At 43.5% G+C, this 20,334-nt stretch overlaps 2 protein-coding genes across 3 annotated transcripts in view; both read right to left on the reverse strand.

The window, feature by feature from the left end:
• Positions 1-20,334, reverse strand: part of LOC112568945 — a 197,683-nt gene that overhangs the window by 80,555 nt on the left and 96,794 nt on the right. The gene's annotated exons all lie outside the window — the stretch shown is intronic.
• LOC112568946 overlaps positions 15,055-20,334 on the reverse strand; it is an 88,148-nt gene continuing 82,868 nt past the window's right edge. For both annotated transcript variants that reach the window (XM_025246532.1, XM_025246533.1), the window contains one exon: positions 15,055-15,602. In XM_025246532.1, coding sequence (XP_025102317.1) covers positions 15,256-15,602 — 347 coding nt within the window. In that variant the 3' untranslated portion in view covers positions 15,055-15,255. The remainder of the gene's footprint in view (positions 15,603-20,334) is intronic.

A 20,334-nucleotide genomic window follows, 5' to 3' on the forward strand; every position in this document is an offset into this window, starting at 1 on the left:
CTGTCCCTCTGTCTCTCCATCCTCCCTCTCTTTCTCTCTCCATCCTCCCTCTCTTTCTCTCTCCATCCTCCCATTCTCTCTCTCAATCCTCCCTCTCTGTTTCTCTCTCTCCATCCTCCCTCTCTCTCCATCCTCCCTCTCTGTCCCTCTGTCTCCATCCTCCCTCTCTCTCTCCATCCTCCCTCTCTGTCCCTCTCTCTCCATCCTCCCTCTTGGCACAGTGTCTCCTACCTGTCTGCATGTCTCTGCTGTTTCCTGTGTTTGTCTGTCATTATGTTGTCCAATATCATTCGTTTATACAGACGTTTACTTTCAAACTAGAGAGATGCTGCTGATTAAATAATTCGCTCAGAAGCTTGTTTAGAAAGAATAATCCATTCTGAATGATCGATATTTTGAAGAAAGAACTAAAAAAAAGAAATTTAAAAAAAATATTTGCAAAATCAGCAAGAAAACTTATTAATCGCGAACTCGTCGCCACTGTCCTCATTCTCCTTGTCGTGATGAGGAGGACTATCCTCATCATGGTGAGGTTGGGTACAGTCAGCAAGTCACGCGTTGCACTCACTTCACTCCGATATTTTCAAAAATAATTTCTTTCCACCCACCGCACCCGGCCAAGAGCTTTGTCAAACTGCACCGCTAGGTTCAGCTGTCTGTCGACATCGATCGACAAGCCGACATGTGCCGCCCAGAACATGAAGAGACGGCCATCTTCCGCATCTGAGCCCCACTCGTCCGTCTCCCTCTGTCCGCGTGTTTGTCCCTTCGTCCGTGCTTCATTTCTCTGTCCTCCAATACCCTTCCTTCCTAAGTCTCACTTATTCGCTCTGTCACTCCAGCTTTATCACTATCTACATTTTTTTTAAAGTAGTCTGCCTCTGTCACTCTTTCTCAAGAATAATAATAAAAAATACCCAGGCGAGCTACTTGGAGTCTGCAAAGATGGCAAGGTGCCAAGGGGAGAGAACCGAGAAGACTGTCGTCATGCAAGGGGTAGGACAGGCAGGGTACCCGGCCTGGCGACTGCACGTAATCAATAGTCGCGCTGCGGGCGCCCCACGGTTCACGGAGGACGCGGAGAGAGTTACCTCCCCCTGCGCCAGCCACCCAACCCTCGTAAAGAAGGGAGATAACAGAGCGGCAGTGACGTTAGGACTGCAATAAGGGACTAACATCGCCGACACACCAAATGACTGGAGTATTACTTCTACTACCACCACAGCGGTGATGAATAAGACGAAAATGAATAAGGGAAGAAAGAAAGAGATGAGGACGATAAAGGTTTAGAAGAACGAGTAAAGGCTAAAAATGGAAAACAACTACCACGTGACCTCAGTGTGTAATCGTCTTTTCCTTTGCTGGTGTTTCTGTTTAGTCTCGTCTTGATTTATTTTGATTAAAGTTGTTTTTGTGTGTGGGTGTTTTTTTTAGTTTGTTTTGTTGTTGTTTTTTTGTTTTTATGTTGTTGTTGTTTTTTTTTTTTTTTTTCTTGTTTTGTTTTTTTTTTTTGCAAGGAAGAGATTGATTTTATGTGTCCTTGTAAGTATAACCAGAGAGTAACTATGTAAGTAAGGCGACAGTGATTTTATAGGTAATTAGACACCATTATAGAAGTAATGAGGTGAGTAATGAGGTAGGAATAGCCTATAAATAACCTGGGTACCATGTAATTACCAAAACACCAGCGACCGTGAGAGTTGTTTGTTTACTATGCTCTGTCTTTTGTGTACACTGAGTGACAATGCTTGGATGCAAGCTTTCGGATTAACAGAGGGAAGAAAACAGTAAGGGAAGCATGCGCAGCAGGGTGCCGCCGACGTGACCTCTGTATAAGTGCACTGGGTGCCCCTGAGGTCGACCCAAGCTGACGCCATTAAACATTTATGCCGGCAGACTGAGTTGATACTGAGTTGATACTGAGTTGATACTCACTGGGCCTGCTCACCGGCAACCACCAGTTGACGAACGTTGTTTGTTTAGACGAGCCCACGAAGGTCGTGAGGTTGCATCCGAACTCCCGCACCTCCTCCTCCACCAGATCAGTGATCAGTGCCCGGATGCGAGTCTTACGGGTGTCGCTGTCGTCGATGAAGCAGGAGGCGAAGACGCTGGAAGCGGAGCAGGTTTTGGTGACAAGGTTGACAGAGGACAGAGACCGCTTGTTGTCAGCAGCGTACAGGGTCAGGGAGAAGATCCCCACGTCCCCCTTCAGCTCCTCCCCCGTACACTGCACTTCTTGAACGCCAGGAATCCTTCGAAAGTCCTCGACGTTAGCCCTGGAATTGGGGAGGAAAGAGAAAGAAAGAAAGAAGAAAAAAAAGTGCATTCAACCGCCACGGTAATTCTGCTGGTTCACGAAATTTGAAGACTGATTTATGTCCCCTAAAATGGCAGTCCCTCGCCGAGTCCACGCTCGGGAAGCGAGAGCAGAAATCGAAGTCGCTGCTTCATTATGCAGGCGACTACTGCAATCAATCGCCCTTTAACCTTTCCTGCCACCTACTCAACAGTGTCGTTCAGGGGCGACGACAGCTGATAACTACAGCCCCGAGGTCTTGTGAACTGTCCTTTAATTCTTTTAGGCTTAAGGCTATGACGAGCGTTAGTATTGTCTTCCTGTCTTTTATTCCTTCTTCCGCTTTTCTACAATGTAGATATGTATAGATGTATACATATTTGATTTTATATACATCGCATGTCTGTGAGTCAGCCGCTTACTTAGGTTTTGTCATCTCCTACGTTTAATAGCCTGTCAGCTACTCATATCTTTCTCCTTCATTTTATGATCCACCCGTTTATTAATTAACTTTCCTTGCATGAATCGATCATGGCAACAGTTTTTCTGGTTAATGAGTAAAGTACCACTCAGCTCAGTAATGATTTCCCTGCTTCCCACTCTGTATCTCACTACTCTCTGTCTCACCTCTCTGTTTCTGTCCAAGATTCCATAATCTTGACATGGATGTTTACTGATAAAACTGATCTCTGAAATTGTTTTCTGTCTTCTGATAAAAAAATTGCAACATTCTGAATCGTTAGATGTCTTTTCGAGATAAATGTCTGACCCTATTTTTTTATATTTCAGGACGACAATTTTAATTTATGAAACACCCGAGATCTCAACCAAAAACCACAGAATTATTTCGATTTAATTCTGGTTTCAACCAATACTTGCAGCTCCATGATCATAAACACTTAGTTTGACTTTATTTCCTACAGAAAATGTTCGACTGCAAAGTTTTTAAATTGTTTTACTATACTAAACTACAAATTGACAACCTTAATTTCACTGCAACAAACTACAAAGGGCGGAATGTTATTTAGCGATATTTACCTTTGCGTCACTTATTGTCGCGATATTTACCGTCACATTGTCAACAACAACAACAACATAATTCAAGGATGAAGCAAATTGAAATGCAATTATTTCAGCACCAGACTAGTTCCCCTGTCTAAGGTATCACAAATTATCTGAGCCGGTTGTGAAGAGCCATGTCGCCCACAAAACTGTCACATGAAATATCGAGATAATGAAACATCAGTCACCGCAGTCTCCTATGAACCACGTGACCAGCAGGAGAAAAGCGAGGACTTACCGGTGGCGGCGTATCCTGGAGGAAGACAACACAAGAGGAGGAAGACCGACCTCATAGCTACAAGTGTGTAGCTGCTGCACTCGCTCAACCCGCTGTGATGCGACTGACAGCCTCCGCCACAGCGCGCCTCGCACTCGCTGACGTCCCTTGAAAAACTACAGTTACTTCCCTTGCGCTCTTACGCAAGCCAAGCTGACACAGTTGTCTCCCTTGGGCCAGCGGTTGCGACGTGTTGCAAAGTCCGGGTATCACGTGGTGCGAGGACAGGCCTGTGTTTAATGTTGAGTTATGCATGAGGAGAGAAGACAGAGTGGGAGAAGGAAAGAAAGGCTGAGAGAAGGACAGGGAGTGGGAGGTATAACTATTCTCCTTCTCTCAGTCTCTCACGCAGAGTTGAAGTGTGTCAACGTGAAATGATATTACATTCACCGGGATCAATAGACCGGCGCCGAGTTCAGCACATTACCAAGGAGGAGAATCCCACTGCGAAGTTCTCATAAACATTATCTCCCCCTGGCATGCACTCCCACTGACAGTAGACGATACCGTGGACACTGAGAGGCGATGAAATAGGTGGGTGTCTCCACTCTGTGTGAACGTGAACATTTTATGAACAGTTCTGTGTGGACATGGCAGCTAGAGGCTAGGCGCAGAAAATACACTCGCATCTCGTCTCCAGCACGAAATTTCACTGACCACTTTTCATTGTCTAAACCTGACTGCTCTAAAAAAAAAAACCCTCATCATCTACAAACTTATTTAGAGCTGAGAAGTCATCAAGCCTCCTTTCGTTTTAATTCGCACAAACATCAGACTATAGATAGTCAGGAAAGATGTCTACTCACATCCTCATGAACCAGCTATACAACCACGGTCACTACAGGCTGCCCATCAGCTGAAAGATCACTGAGTGATCATAGAAACTTGAATCCACTACCCAACTGTAATGACCTTTGTGACCAGACCTTAGAGTTACAGTCATCATGCTCTTATGTTTCTTAGGACTAACAAAGCAGTGCAATAATTACTCCATAATTGTCTTAATGATTGTTAATGAGTATGTTAATAATTACTTATAATAGAGAAATAATACGGTTCATAAATAATCACAAAGATAGCCATATTATTGCAATGATATGGTGTACTTAAAGTGCCGTTATGCCATTATTATCGTCTGCTTCTCTAACAAGATTATCAGTTTCACTTTTAATCACGAGTGGGGAAGAACAGAGTCGTATGTAGTACGATACGATCAAATTTAACATTCATGGAGTACGATATAGCATCAAATATTATTTGTAGGAAAAGAAAGATTTTTCCATCAGCTTCTATTGAATATTGTTAGTATGCAAGAGATGTCCAGATGAATAAAAGCTGCATCAGATGAGGGCTGCTTGTGTGAGTGAATGATATGCATAGCAACCTCTAAACTCGAACAGAAGGAACAATGAAGGAACGTGTGGAGCTATCATTGCAGTACCCTCGTCAATACAGGAACCTCCAGCCTACAACGGAGGGGTAACAGTAGCAGCCATAAAGAAAACATGACAAAAAAAAAAAAAAGAAAGAAAAAGAAAGAACAACGGAAAAAAAGAAAAAAGTTAAGAAAGAATTTTAAAAAGCCCAAAAGTAAGAACTCAAAAAAGTAAGAAACGAAAAACAACAGGAAAAAGAAGGAAAAGCAACATTTCAGACGCAGAGGTCAAATCACTCTCAAGCCATGAAAGCCCCGGCCCTACAAAAAGCCCAAATCCCTTAATTATGGCCGCTTTAATAAAGTCCAGTGGTTCCAGCCGGCGGAAATTTTTGGCTGCTTTGTCTCCTTCCGAAGACAGCTGGCAGACAACTCTAGGGTCACTAACGGTGCCCTCCCTCCCTCCTCCCTCCCCTCAGTCTCCCCCCGACTTCTGTAGCTGGCCTTGACACAAATTTCCGTTCTCAGTGATAGCCTTCGTGGGTTTCAAAATCAATTATCTGCGATTTCCCACTCAGCCCCGGTTGACCTAAAAGAAATGTCCAGAAACATGACGTCACAGTCGACAGCAGATAATAAGAACGAGGAGACTAAATGGCGAGAAGACAGTTCTTTGTTTCAGTCCGGCACGCACACGGCGACTTATGAAAAATGTCATCGATCGATGAGAGGTGCGACGTGTGACGCCATTGGAAGAAAATAAGCCAAAGTGGTTTTTTTTCTCATCTAAACTGATACAAACGTCACTCTTGGCAAGACGGCTATGTCGTGGGGGACGGTGATGATGTGGGGGACGGTGATGATGTGGGGACGGGGAACATGTGGGGGACGAATGACAATGGGGGGTAGTATGAAGGAAGACATTCTGCAGTTGGCCAAATGCAGTGTCAGGGCTGATAACTCCTATTGTGGGGAAGATAAATTGCATGACAGGGCCGCCATGTTGACGACTGGTGTAGCCAGCAGCGCGTCACTTTAATCTGGCTGAACGTCACCAGGGACCTGGAGGTGAAAGCAATGACACTTCCACGAACATTAACAGATTGATAACAGTTGTCACCTGAGGCCATGCTCAAGGACCAAAACTCACTCTTGGCATCAAGATCGTACACAGGCCTGCCAGAAGACGAGGTCAAAGGTCAGCGAGTTCAGTGCATTAGTGTTGACCACAATGGAGGGTCTCGGGACTTGTCTCCCGGCGTCATGCATCAACACTTGTTCATTATGACAAGACATTTTTTTTTATCATCATCAGGCTCCTCAAACAAAAAAGAAAACTTTGTCATTACAGTACTTGACAATGGAAGAGCTGGGGAGCATGGTGGTCAACTGGGGAACATAAGACGGTTGGTGTGAGGCCTGATGGTGGTGTGGCTAGCAAGCTCATTCTGCCCACCCAACAACAGTCCACTAAAAGAGGATTCATGATAAGTCAGGGGACATAAGGCATCAAAACAATGAATTCCTCATCTGTCAAGATAGATCGGGCATCACAATACAAATCCTGGGCTCCGCCTTCCTCATGCCGCGTCTAGACACGTTGAACCATTTACTGTTCTCCTTTGGCACAATAGTCGATGAGATTTGCTACCTTCTACAAGAGAATTAGGTCTTGCATGACAAGTTCTTGAAGCAAAGGTGGGAAACATGACCGATATACAAGACATGCGCTTCTCTTATTCACTCAAACGAATGCCCTCGAACACACACGAACACACACATACGCACAAGTATACACACACCCAGGCACACAATCGTATCATGTGTTTATCACTGATAGTCTATAATGTAGACATCTAACCAAAAGCCTATATATTGTTTCCTAGCTTACAAATGCTGAGAGACCCCAGACCCACCACCGGAGCGATTAACAGACTAGACTTCACAGACCCACATAACTATTTTACAAGAGACCCACAAGAGACCACACACCGACTCACAGACCTCTCCGCCCAAATAAAAGATTCGCAGCACCACCCACAGAAGGTCCCACGGTGTCTGAACACGAATGCGAGTTTCGCATGAAACTTTTCCATATCACTCTCTTCCGACAAGATACATTTCATAAGCCTCTCCATTCCCATAGTTAAGTTTCTTAATACCGGCGCCATATTATCGAGCAAGGGAAACAATTAGTACACCAGCCGATGATCCATGGGCAGACAATTCCGGTTAATGAAGCTGCTGTGACAGTGAGCAGTGCCGGCAGCAGCGCAGGGGAAATAAATCGCTTTCTGTGGGAAATGGGTGGCAGGATGGGGTGAGAGGTCAGGCGGGACTTACTGTTTCTGTAGACCTGCAGCCGCCATGACACGCTGTCCGTCCAGCCCCGGGATTCGAACCCCACCGTGCACCCATAATGCCGCGTCTCACCCTCTAGCAGGTCGAGGATGAGGGCGCTGATACGAGTCTTTCGAGAATTCTCGCCCAGAGCGGCACACGAGGCGAACATTTTGTAGGACAGGCACTGGTCCTTGCCAACATTGATGGAAATTATTGGTTCCTTGTCCTCTGCGGTGTACATCACCATGGTGACGATATTGGAAGCCGGCTGCAAAACATCGCCAGAGCACTGAAGTTCCAATATGGCGGGGTTGTTTTCGAACAGTTTTACGGAAAGTCCTGTAAAAAATGTAATATTATAGTTTAGACTTTACTGAACTATGGGTTCATTTGTTTGTTGTTCATCCATCCTGACTACTAATGTCTGAAATATTGCTATACATTCATTCGTTTTTAGTTCTTTCATTTTGCACTTTCTTAAGGACATCTGCACGAAGTATTGCTTTGAATAAATTCGCTCCTCTCTCACTCTGTCTGTCAGTTCGCACACTTTACATCAGTCTGTGTAAGCCAAAATGCGTCTATACATTTGAATATTGCGTGGCCGTATAAGCGATTATATGCTAATGGGTGGTCTGTTGTGAACACAGGGTAACCGTTACCATTACAGCGACAAAGACGTATGTGGTTATCAAATGTTCTGTGGGACAGTAACCCATAATTACTACGGCAAATTACTTCAGCAAAAGAAAAAAAACCACATAAATCAATATCTTATTCCAATCCGGTAATTGCAGACTGGCTGCTTTTTTGTCTAACCGAGGGAGAGCAGGGAAGTCCGACGTCAGGGGAGGTTAGCCAGCAAGAGGCAGTCTCTTGATACTGTGAATAAGACTTCGGAGCACTGGGCAGGAGAGAGAAACAGAAAGAAAGAGGAAGAAGATAGGAGGAAAGATGGATAGAGAAAGTGGTGGTGGGGATGTGAAGGAGAGAGTGAGAGAAATACAGAGAGAGAGACTGCACTGAGGAGGTTTTGTGTATGTGTGATGAGGAGGGAAATTCGATGCCGATTTTGTTTCCCCACAACTACTGCAACCGAAATGGAAGTAAGGATCGATAGGAAAGTGAGCGTCAGGCTGCATATTTATGAACAGTAGTCTGGTGTTTGCAAACAGTCGTCCTGTGATGGTCCATTAGCATCCACAGTACACGCCATCTTCCACACCACACAGCTGAGCATTGTTATACAGAGAGAGAGAGCGACAGAGAGACAGAGCCACGATGAACAGACAGACAGTCTTACAGTCCCACAGTCACCACAACAGCGATGACAACTCACCGTTGGGAGACTCCAGGGAGCAGACGATGGTCAGTGTCAGGTGGATGACCACGCACGCACAGCTACTGCAGACGCCTCGCACCGCCATCTTGAGCGATGTTCTGACGATGTCCGCTGGAACCCTGGCTTGTCGTCAAACGTGCTTGCTAGCCAAGCTGTCACGTGACACACGACTGTTTGAGTCCTGGCGGCGGCTGAAGTCGGATGGAGTGCCCTCCCCTCAACATTTGCATAACGGCTTACGGCGAGGAGTGGCCAGCGGCAGATGGCCTCCCCCTGACCACCGTTGGATGGGGGCCACGAGACTTGGCGAGTGTTGCAGCTTATTTTAGCGAAACACTAGAATTCTTTGTCTCCCGCACTAATCACTGGCACAGCACAGTTCTAATCCCAGCATGGAAACAAAGCCACACGACAGCTGTCCGCTGGACACTTTGTCATTATCACAGGAATTATAAAAAAAGAGAAACAGTGCTTGTGATGGGAATTTAGAAGTAGTGGTAGTGTTTGTAAGTGGTCAATTAGAAAGAGTGATTTGCGTTAGTTTTAACTGATAGGAAACAACAAACAATATTTGTAACGGACCAGATAAATGGAAGAAAACATACATTCATCTTGTGGACAGGATAGTTCCTATATAGTACATCATGGGATACTGGCTATATAGTACAACATGAGATAGTTGCTATATAGTAGATCACGGGAAAAATAGGTTTCATAAACTGATTAGTGTTCGGGTGAAAATTAAAAATTAAAACACAGTTGACCCTGGTCTAATTCCCACAGTTCATGAGAAACAAGTAATCAGCAGTAAGCAGGGTATTTTACAAATAAATTTACTTATTCACCGCCTTTTCCCATCAAATAATTTTACACAGCACCTACACACACACCAAGGCTCACAAGCACACACATCAGGCGGAGAGTAAATGTAGCCTTATAAGTATTCACACCCACACTTACACTTTCCGTCCCCCACCCCATCCTACACACACACACACACAAGCAAATGTAGAAAAAAAAAACGAGTTGACATACACGAGTCACACAGAGAGTGGAACAGACAACACGAATAAACCCTCCGTGCAAGCAGATGTCATATACAGAGTAATGAGTATTGTATGAACATATATATATAGAGAGAGGAGTATCTTGTAAACATAAAGAGGAGTATCGGATCCCAGATCCGAACCCACGTCACCCACGTCAAGGTGCGTTATCCCCGTCCCTATCCACGTCACCGAGTCCAGCAAACGAAGCTTGTGACGTCACGCGGGAGGACAGTCCGGTAATATTTATTCTGTGTTAATTACAAGAACAACATGTTTTCAGGTCTTTGCAACATTGCAACAAGCCGACTGTCAGCACCATAATAAATTCACTTCTGTCCGGAAATGTACTGCCATGACATGACATGACATGACATGACACAGTAATGAAGGAGGTTGCTCTGTGTCATGTCACCTTAAAAAGTAGCTTTGAAAAGTCTTTACAAGTTATTGTTGGTGATTACTAGTAAATTGGTTCTGAGTGCATTAAGGGCCCCTTTAGCTGAAATAACACCTAAATATTAATAGTTATAGAAATATTGTGTAACAGCGAGTAAAGATGGCGACAGGCCGCAGTGACATACACCAGTCAGCACGTCACAAGATGCCGTGTGTTTGGTTCATCTTTGGCTCTAGCTGGTCTGTATAGACACACTGATGGATAGGTGCGCAGGTGCAGCAGTCTGGTCTGTCCGCACATATCAGTGGACAGTTGTATCGTGGTGGCCGCACACAAAGATGGCGGCCACCTGTAGAAAAGAGCCTTCAGCCGCCTGCAATGTTTTTCCACGTGACCCTTTCTCTTTCTCTCATGAAAACGACAAGATTGATTTCAACGGCTGCTCGCGTGCTCACATCGACTGGGCATTGGCAAGAGCCTGGGGAGGGCCTGGCACACCCTGCCATTTCAGCCAAGGGACAGAACTGCGCGAGAACCGCTTCTGGCCGCCAGGGCCGGCAACCGTTGCTGATCGAACACGACTAAGCCGGTCTGTACATGAAATAAACTTCTCTCGTCTGAGAGCGGATTACAGATGAATGGATGTTTTATTAACATCGCTGCTGCCCATCGGTAAATTGGCACGCCATCTTCATCTCCATCTTCTCCTCTCTCTCTCCCTTACTCCCACCCGCATCTCTCTCTCTCGCTCGGCTCCTTTTGTCTGTGCGTATGTGTGCGCGCCTTTTCCCTCGCGTTCGCTTTTAACCATTGTTTATGCAATGTTGACTACATCCTCTCGAAGCTTTAGAGCTTTTCTCTAATAGCAGTGAACACTTGCATTGTCTGAATAAAATAAGCTCTAGCGCGAATTTGAAAGAAAGAAAGAAAGAAAGAAATGTATTCACGAAAGGAAAAGACAGAAGACAAGTAGCATTTTCATTCACTCATGTCTGTCAATACAGCTGCTGTCCATCAAACACTTGAATACTTTTGTCGAGTATAACGAAGCTGCAGAAGAGTTGTCTGGTTTGTCGTCTACAACAAGGTGTAGTAAGTACTGTAACAGGTAGTACATTGTAATAATGTAGCATGTAACAAGGTGTATTAATGTAACAGGAAACAGTGCAGTGTAGCATGGACAATAAGTACAACGGAGCAAGGTGTAGTAAATAATACATAAAACAAGTCGTACTCAGAACCCTTTGTGTGTTTGACAAAGTTTAGTCCGAACATGGTGTAGTATACAGCAACTGTAGAGGTTTTGTGTGGCAGCAAGTACAGACAAACATGTGGTAGTATGTGTAAATACAATTGAAGTGGGATCCGAATGTGTTTCCAAACATAACATTTTTCTGTGGACAATACGATTAAAGATCATTACGATATGTAGTCGTGTATTCAGTGGATTGTAATGGCCACCGACCGTGTACAAACATGACGATGTCATCGTCTGTCATTTGCTTGCAATCGTTTGTGAATAGAAAGTAAGAACCGGCAAAAATTAAGAGATTAAGCTATTAAAATAATGCCTACCTACTTACATGATTTGATTTTGCATTTCATTCTCTTCACAGATGATGATGATGATGATGATGATGATGATAATTGAGGCAAAATTTTTTTTCAGTGCCTACCCTAGCAAGGAAGGCAGTTGAGCGTGTTTGACATTTACGATGTTGCCCGAGAGCAAATACTATTAATAGACATCAAATGTGTCATTAATTAACTGTATATTTGTTTTTCTCTCTAACACTCATTCTCTCTCTCACACACACAGACAAACAATAATGCCAAGTATTTGTTGTGCGGCATGTTATTGTAAGAGCCTATAAAGGTGTGGAGAGCGCGCGCTAGCTACAGGTCAGGGGTCACTCACCGTTCCTCCTCACGACCAAAGACCACGACACGCTCTGCGTCCACCCGTTTGTCTCATACCCTATTGTGCACCCGAAAGTCCTGGACTCGCCTTCCTCCATATCCATCACCAGCACCTGCAGGCGAGTCTTCCTGGAGTCTCGGGGGTCCAGGAGACAGGACGTGAACGTGCGGTACGTCAGACATTTTGTCTGCACGTAGCTGAGCGACGCCAAGCGACTGTTGACGTCATGAGCCGGTGAGTACAACGTCATCGTCAACAGCACCGTGTTGGAGTCAAGCGCCTCTCCGGAACACTCCACAGCCAAGATGGAGGGAATGTCGTAAAATTCTCCAAAACGCATTCCTGCAAACAGCATTTTAATTGCACAAGAACAATAAGCCTTCTTCACACGCGCAAAGCGTTTTTAAGGTCGTTTATCGAGCAAGCCGAGCGAAAGTCACGTGGCTAGAGCACCACAGCTACAAATCAAGTAATATTGACCGACCTATGGCTAAAAGCTCCTCCGATACAAATCGAATAATATTGACAGACCCGTAGCTACAGCACCACCGTTACAAATCGAATAATATTGACAGACCTCCAGCCACCGCACTTTGCAAGCAGAAGGAGGAACTGTTAACACAAGCCTACTCCTTGCAGGACTTGAGAGATTGCACACGTTTCTACTGACAAGACGTGTCTAGAATTCCTCTCTACAAGCCTCTAACAAATGACATAACAAGCAGTAGTCATTGATTCCCTGCAAAGATCGCTTCTTGACCTTTGACCTTGGTTCTTTCAGGCTCCGAGGGAGTTTGGAGACAAAAATGTCAAAGTTAGGAGGCAGGTAGTGTTTCCATGGTGAGCGCGCTTGTTGTGTACGTGACCTGAATGGTTTTCGAGTTTTGTCAACTGAGCAGTCTTTGAGTTGGGGAGGCAAGCGGGTACTGAAAGTACCCGAGACCACTGAGAAAGTATTAGTCTTACTCGTACAAGACAGGTATTTTGATAGACACAGAAAAGTACATTCGTGTATATATATATAGAGGAGTATAGATATAAGCAAGGATAGCTACAACTAAAAGGACATGTCCACCTAACATATTTTCAAGAATACAAATCAATTGTACAATTCACACAAAACACATTGTTATTGACTTTTCTTTCTCTTGCAATTAAGAGTAATCAAAGAAGAAAGACTCTATCAGGGAAGTAACTTACTATCAAACTTGTCTTATTATTTCAATTTTGATGTGCGTGTGTGTTTACTTGTGACAACGTGGGTGGTTTTCAATGAAATGTTTAGGTCCTCTAAATTAAAGCTTTTGAAGCAGAAGGTGCTACAGGGTGCAGTCCTACCCGTGTAGTCAGTGGCTACATGTGCTGACGTGCCAAGGCGGGCAGTTTTTTAAGAGCAGCAGGGAGAGCAGGGATTGATATTTGGCGAGGGAGCACAATGAAAGAACCAAGGTCGATATGGCAATCTCAATATGGCGCCAACACGCCATTGGATTCCACAACTACATTACAATGGTGGCGTGCGCAAAAATTGCCGGCTGCTCTGCCTTTCAGACATGCCGACAAGAACGCGAGACATGTTGGGAAAATACGGCCTGGTGGTCGCTCCAGCCACTTTGTTCCATGCCTTGATGGCTTCACCCACAACTCCCATCAAAAGGCAATTAAAAGATTAATTATAGAAATGTTTAGAAAATGTTGATCAACACTCACCAGAGTCTGACTGCGCGCGTGACACCAGCGTTGCCATGAAAACAAAAGCGAGTAAGTGTTGTTTCGTCCACACGAGAGTCCGTTTTCGTAAAGCCATTGTGTCCACCGCATAGCTCCGACTGCTAGAATGCCAAGGGCACATCACTCCAAAGGCAGCCAAATGCGCACGCAGCACCAGCAACAGGAATAAATAAAAAAAAGGCACGCACGAGGAGTTAGATCCCTTCCCTATACCTTGAAACCTGACACAGTTCTCTCCCTTTCGACGTGCAACGTCATTCAAGCTTGAAAGGAGCGGCAGGGATAGCTGATTATCTTTTCTTTCCTCCTCCGACCGCCTTGACAAAGTGGATGTGGCACACAACTGACTGCATCCTTCTCACAAGAGGTTTCCTTTTGCAACTGACTAAATCTCATTGCCTCACTCGCCTCCCTTCTCACTTCAATTTCTCCCCACCCTGCTGCCACCCTGCTCCCACCCCCTGTAAGGACCGTCTTTGACAGCTGCACGAGCCTGCACCACCTCCTCCTGTATCTTCGATTTTTCGCCTCCCTTTCTGTGCGATACTCCAGTCATTGCAACCGAGTCTATACAAAAAACTGGCCTGGAGGGTAAAATAATATAAAAAATATCCAAGGCAATGTTTTCAGGCCAGCGAATAGCTGAAGATGACCAGCTTCATCTCGATTGTCTCTTGCAAAATAGTGAGTGGGAGCGGGGGTCCATCAAAATGGAAAAAATGTATGGTAGACGCACGCGGTCAAAATAAACCCCCAACAATATATATTTAAAGAAGATAGCAGTCAGGCGTGAGAGAGAAAGAGAGAGGTGGACAAGTGTGAAAGAAAGAAAAGAAACTAAATGGTTGGAGTGAAGAGCAGAGTGAAGAAGGTGTGAGCCATTTCACGAGTGATGTTGTGTACTGTGTGATGCCTCCCGACACCGGGATGTCTGACAGATGAACCTCAATGCTGTAACATATAAACGTATAAATACTCCATGTTGTAGCCTTATAATGCTAAATCAATGTTATGACCGTCTACTTATGTCCACTTGACGATGAGGCATTGGGATGAGAGCTGGTGTTCGCAAACACCGAAAATAATAAAAAAAAGAATTTGTAATCAATTAAATTATTAGATTATCAAATAATTATTGCTAAGAATCGATCCTAATCTATCAACGATAACGCCGATTATTATAATAATGGTGTCAGTGTAGTACGATAAGGATGACTGGCTAGCAGATGAGTGTATTTGACAAAGTACCCGATGACTGCGCGTGCAGATCACGTCCTAGCAAAATGGCCGCCATGGAACCTACTCGAGTGTAGCAGCGAGCAATTGTATGTTTAAAAGAAAAAAAAAAAAAGACACAAAAACATTGCGAATAGTTTAACTGCCCGTGAACGGTAAAATCAGTCAACCAACCTGCACCTCGGCAAGCTCAGTAATCAGTCCCAACAAATCACATTTTTCACTACTTACTGTTCCGCTTTGCATTCAAGTACCACGTTTCCGACTTTGTCCACCCGAAAGACTCGAAGGCAACGGTGCACCCGTAATTGCGAATTTCTTCCTCTTGCAAGTCCGGAATGAGAACTCTGAGACTCGTCCCCCGGGAATCGCGGTCGTTGAGTAAACACGAGGCGAACAGGTGTGACGACACGCACTTGTGAGTCTTGAGGTTTGCCGACGCCAAGACCTGATTATTTTGAGACGTATACAACGTCATGGTCAGCAGGTCGTTGCCAGAGCTCAACGGTTTTCCTGAGCATTCCACTTCCACGATGGTAGGAATGTTCTCGAAGATTCGTGCACTCATCCCTGTAGGGAAAAAAAAAGAAGAAAATAAAAAGAAACAGGAAAAAAGCACAACCTTCGCGTGACAGTCGAAAGTTTTTAAAGCACACGATATGTCCAAAATATGAGGCTAGAGATTTTTAGAGTTAGGTTTATAAATGCACATTATTTAGAAAGCTGAAGATTTAATTACAGTATTGGGGATTGTGACAGCATTAATACCGCGTTTACTGCCTTGAACACTGTATTCAGTTCCCCACTGAGGCAAAGACACAGTATGCAATTAAACCTCCTTGCGTGCACCCACGCACTTACTCCACACAAGCGCTGAGCACGCATGCACACACACACACACACACAAACACATACTCTCACACAAACACACACACAAACACAAACACAAATACACACACACACACACAAGCAAGCTAACTACTCATCAGATTGCTCAGTTGCTCTCAACCCTACAGGAGTTTCTTTAATAAAAATTTCTCTCTAGCCTCTAACATTACCGGAGATGTCTCTGTTCTTGTAACTTGACTAAAATAATCTATGTCATAGAATATCGTGTAGTCAGGGAAGAAAGCTCATGTTTAGAATTTCCTGTAGTCAAGTATAGAATCTTTGCTCTACAATACTCTTGTAGTCAACTAAAAAAACATCTGCTCTAGAATAATGGTATAGTCAAGCAAATCAACTTTACTATAGAACACTCTTGTAGGCAAGAAGCCTGAAGACCTTTATACAAGAATTCTCTTCTGTTCTTTAATAGGCATTTCTCTACATCAGAGAACTATTCACCAGATATCTTCTAGTACTCTCTACTCATTTTCTGTATTTGTAAAAAAAGCGATGTGTGAGATAAATGTGAATGGCTTATTGTTGATGACAATATTATTGCCTGCTATATAGTTTATGTGTATACCTTTGATCGCTTTGTTATGTCCCCCATGACATGGACCTGTCCATAAAGGATAATGATTTTATTCAAGCTGACAGTCTTTTAGAACTCACTATGATGGCGATGCCTTTCCACTTGTCCTACAGTTGCTGCTGTTACTCAGTTGGTTTTTTTTTAATAAAAAATATGATAATCTCCTGGCTGAAGGTTTTCTGTTTGCTTTCTCATCCTGCATCCATCTTTTATCGTCCGTTTGTTTTCATAAAAAAATTAAGGACCATTCTGTTTCGAAGAACTATCTTTCTACAAGCAATGTTTTTAGATGTTTGTCCTATGTATGGATTTTTTCTACGGATTTAACAAAGTCAGCAGAGTGTATTGGGTACAAAAGAATCAAATTAGATTAAACAAATCACAATTATTCCAACAAGTTTCATCTTGATTCCATGTTATGCAACATATTACTTCAGCAGTACATGTATTTAGGTTTCCACAAACACCTTAGCAATCCTCGCTCATACTGGATTCTAAAAAAGCCATTACAATGTAAAAGGGAAACTGATTTTTTAAAAATTTAATCTGAGAACTATTAAAATGTAATCGATCAGACAGTAATGATTTTTAAAAACCCTAAAAACGCAGGAGTAAGTAAGCAACGGAGGTCGGTTACAGAGCGGAATACGACTCCCCGTTGAAAACATCGGACTTCCCTAATTAAAAAATGGACTAGACGACTAATCAGGTGTTTGAAGACAGGAAACCTGATCCAAAGTAATTTAGTATCTGTAGAACTCACACGTTTTGAACGAGAAATCACCGAACAGAAAACGACAATATCCTTTGTTTTAATTTTGTTCAAAAATAAATAAAAAAAAATAAATGCCAAAATGATACTTCCTTTTACTGCATTCAAATGAAGAGAAAATGTATTCCACAGAAAACAGCTAGACAAAATAAATGTAGGACATTGGACTTATGTTACTGTCTGTATTTAAAACCTTCAGCAAACTTTGGGGATTCAGATTCATTTTGGGTAACAAGATACTCTCCGAACACGTGTGAGCAGATGCAATTATTTGTCCATAATATGAGCAAAAAATATTTAGGGACATTTAAATGTTGTCTGTCACGAGTTGTTGATATGTAACATTGCATGTAAGTTAGGCAGCGACTTTCCTACAGGATGAGAAATGCATTTGCATTGTCTACAACATCTCTATACCACAATATGCACGTTTGAAAAAACTCAGTATTTTTTTTAATTGACTTGCCCATCCCCCCTTAATACATTCTGTCACTCCCTTCTCCCACAATATGGCTTTAAATAGTTGTATACTGCCCTACTTCATAACCTATTGATATATCTACCAAATAATAATTAAAATGAATAATGAACATACCTAATTAAGAAAGTGTGACAGACACCACCTTTGGTCAACCATAGAATGATTAATGAGGGATGTACAGAAGTTTATACCACATACCAAGGCTCCATCATTCTTCGATGTTTCCGTGAAATAGAAATGTGGGCAGAGTTCATAAGAATGCGTTCTTTTGTTGATTTTCTTTTTTTCTGTTTTATTCCTAAACATATCTTTATTTTTATTTTGTTTTCCATTAAGCATGAATAAGAAATGATGGTTTATAATTTGATTTTTTTTAAGTTTGAAAAAAAACTGTTAAATTTGATAAAAGTAAACGCTGTGTAGTTTGTTTATCTTGTTTGTGTGTGGGTTTGTTCAAGGGGATGTCGGGAAAGATTAGAGTGGTGGAGGTGGTGTAGGGAGGGTGGGGAGATGTCAGCGAGATCCTCTAAGATGGGATTGCAGACGAGGGAGGCTGGCATCGTGAATATTTATGGTACAGTCATGGAGGAGACGATGCAGCGTCGATCTGTGCTCCATCACAAGCAGGCACAACGGCCAGGCTGCTGCCTCCTGCCTCTACAGTCAATAGACTGAACAGACGGGGGTAGACAGCAAGGAAAAACAAGATAAGAAATAGAACACAAGGTGATAAATGTAGAGAACAAGAACAAACAAAAGACAGGCTAGTAGACGTTTAGGGAGACATATTCTGACATGAGTAAGAAAGAAAATAAATCTGGAAAAAGGAACTGAAAGGGATAACAAATAAAGCCGTTGTCGATAGCTCTGATGTGTTCGGAGACTACCTCTTAGTGTAGTGTGAAAAATATGTACATACTACAAGTTCTGATTAGTCTCCAACGCAGGAGAAGAAAGTTTAAGAAAATAAATGGTGGCGCCAGGCACCAGTGGTTATCTGCCAACAGCTGGAGTTTTCCTCTGTCCGTCTATCGACATCGTCTATAGACCAATCATCGATGACTATTCATGGCTGTGGTGAGGACTGCACTCAACTGCCCAAGGACCAGACAACCTTCACCGCACGTTACAGCCTCGAGGTGACAATGGAACTCCCGCAGATTGCTCGAGATCAAACATCGATAAAGCTAATCATGGAACTTTTTTCTAGAGGCAAATGTCGAGGAATGATACTCACCGTTGGCGTCTCCGTGCGCTGGGGTAGGTCGTAGGAAGACTGTCAGCACCACCATCAGTATGTACGCCGGCCGCCTGGCTGCCATCAGTCTGCCTCCTGCTCGTATCCCCGCCATGTTTTTTTTACACATAGACGTCAGCGGGAGTCCAGTTGCTTGCTGACGAGACGGAAGGAGGGCAGGAGGGATGAGGAGAGAGGAGGGAGGAGCTAAATAGGAGACACGGCGGTAGAGATCGACTTTCACCAGAGTGGTCGCCCTTGGAGGTGAGAGACGCCTTGATGAAGTTGTTTCCCTTTTGCAAAGGAGACAGGCCGTGGCTGAAGAGCTCGTTTGAGCTGCATACCAATAGGTGGCGCTCGTGTCGCGCGCCCATCAAGGGACCGAACAAGACCATGGAGAATAGCCGGCCTCTCCAAGAGAGCAGTGCCAAGGCGTGCGTGCCGAGTGGTGACCATAACAGCAAATGACAAAATCGAATTCCTTCACCTGCACTCGTTAATAAGGTGTAATACAAACACAGGCGCTGCTGGGGAAACGCAGGGGAGGCTAATGAACAGCCAGTCACCTCGGGGACAAGATGCTGTCGATACAACAATAATAACATTGGCGAGTCTTTCTGTATACTGAATGGACAGGACATACTTGTAAACAGCAACTAAAGTAGGCAGAGACAAGATACGTCTGTAACATTAATGTTGTTTAGTAACAATGATAACACGGTGAACAAAGTATCTTTAAAATTATTAACTAAGTTAGGAGTAACTTCACAATATCTGTATAATTATTATTTACACGGCGAGTAGTGTCACGGTATCGTTATAAGCTTGACTACATGACGAGTGTCTTTATAATCAAGGTATCATTAAACACACGGTGAGTAGACACACGGTATTTTATCCTCACCACCTGTACAGTAAATAATAATGATATCTGTATCACCACAGACAGCTGATAGAAACCAAGGTATGTCCACCAGCACTAGGCGCACTGACTAGTGTCATCGTCTCTACATCAGGACCAACACATCACTCAACAGCCAGTAGATGTCTCTAGAACTAACATCACAGTGAAAGATGTTACAATATCTTCACCACCACTAACTGTACACTAAATACCAATGATGAGTAAAATAACAGCCATAACACTCAGACAAGATCCAGGTGTAGGTATGGATATATATCTGGTTGTAAACGAGGCCAAAGACGCAATTTAATTAAAACTAATTAAAACTACGGATAATGTAAGTAAGAGTTATTAACGGAATTTTTAAAAAAATCTAAGCAATTCTAGGAAAATATTAATTGCAAAACAAAAGGTTATCTTACGAACAC

The sequence above is a fragment of the Pomacea canaliculata genome, linkage group LG7, assembly GCF_003073045.1.
Source record: "Pomacea canaliculata isolate SZHN2017 linkage group LG7, ASM307304v1, whole genome shotgun sequence".
Lineage (NCBI taxonomy): Eukaryota > Metazoa > Mollusca > Gastropoda > Architaenioglossa > Ampullariidae > Pomacea > Pomacea canaliculata.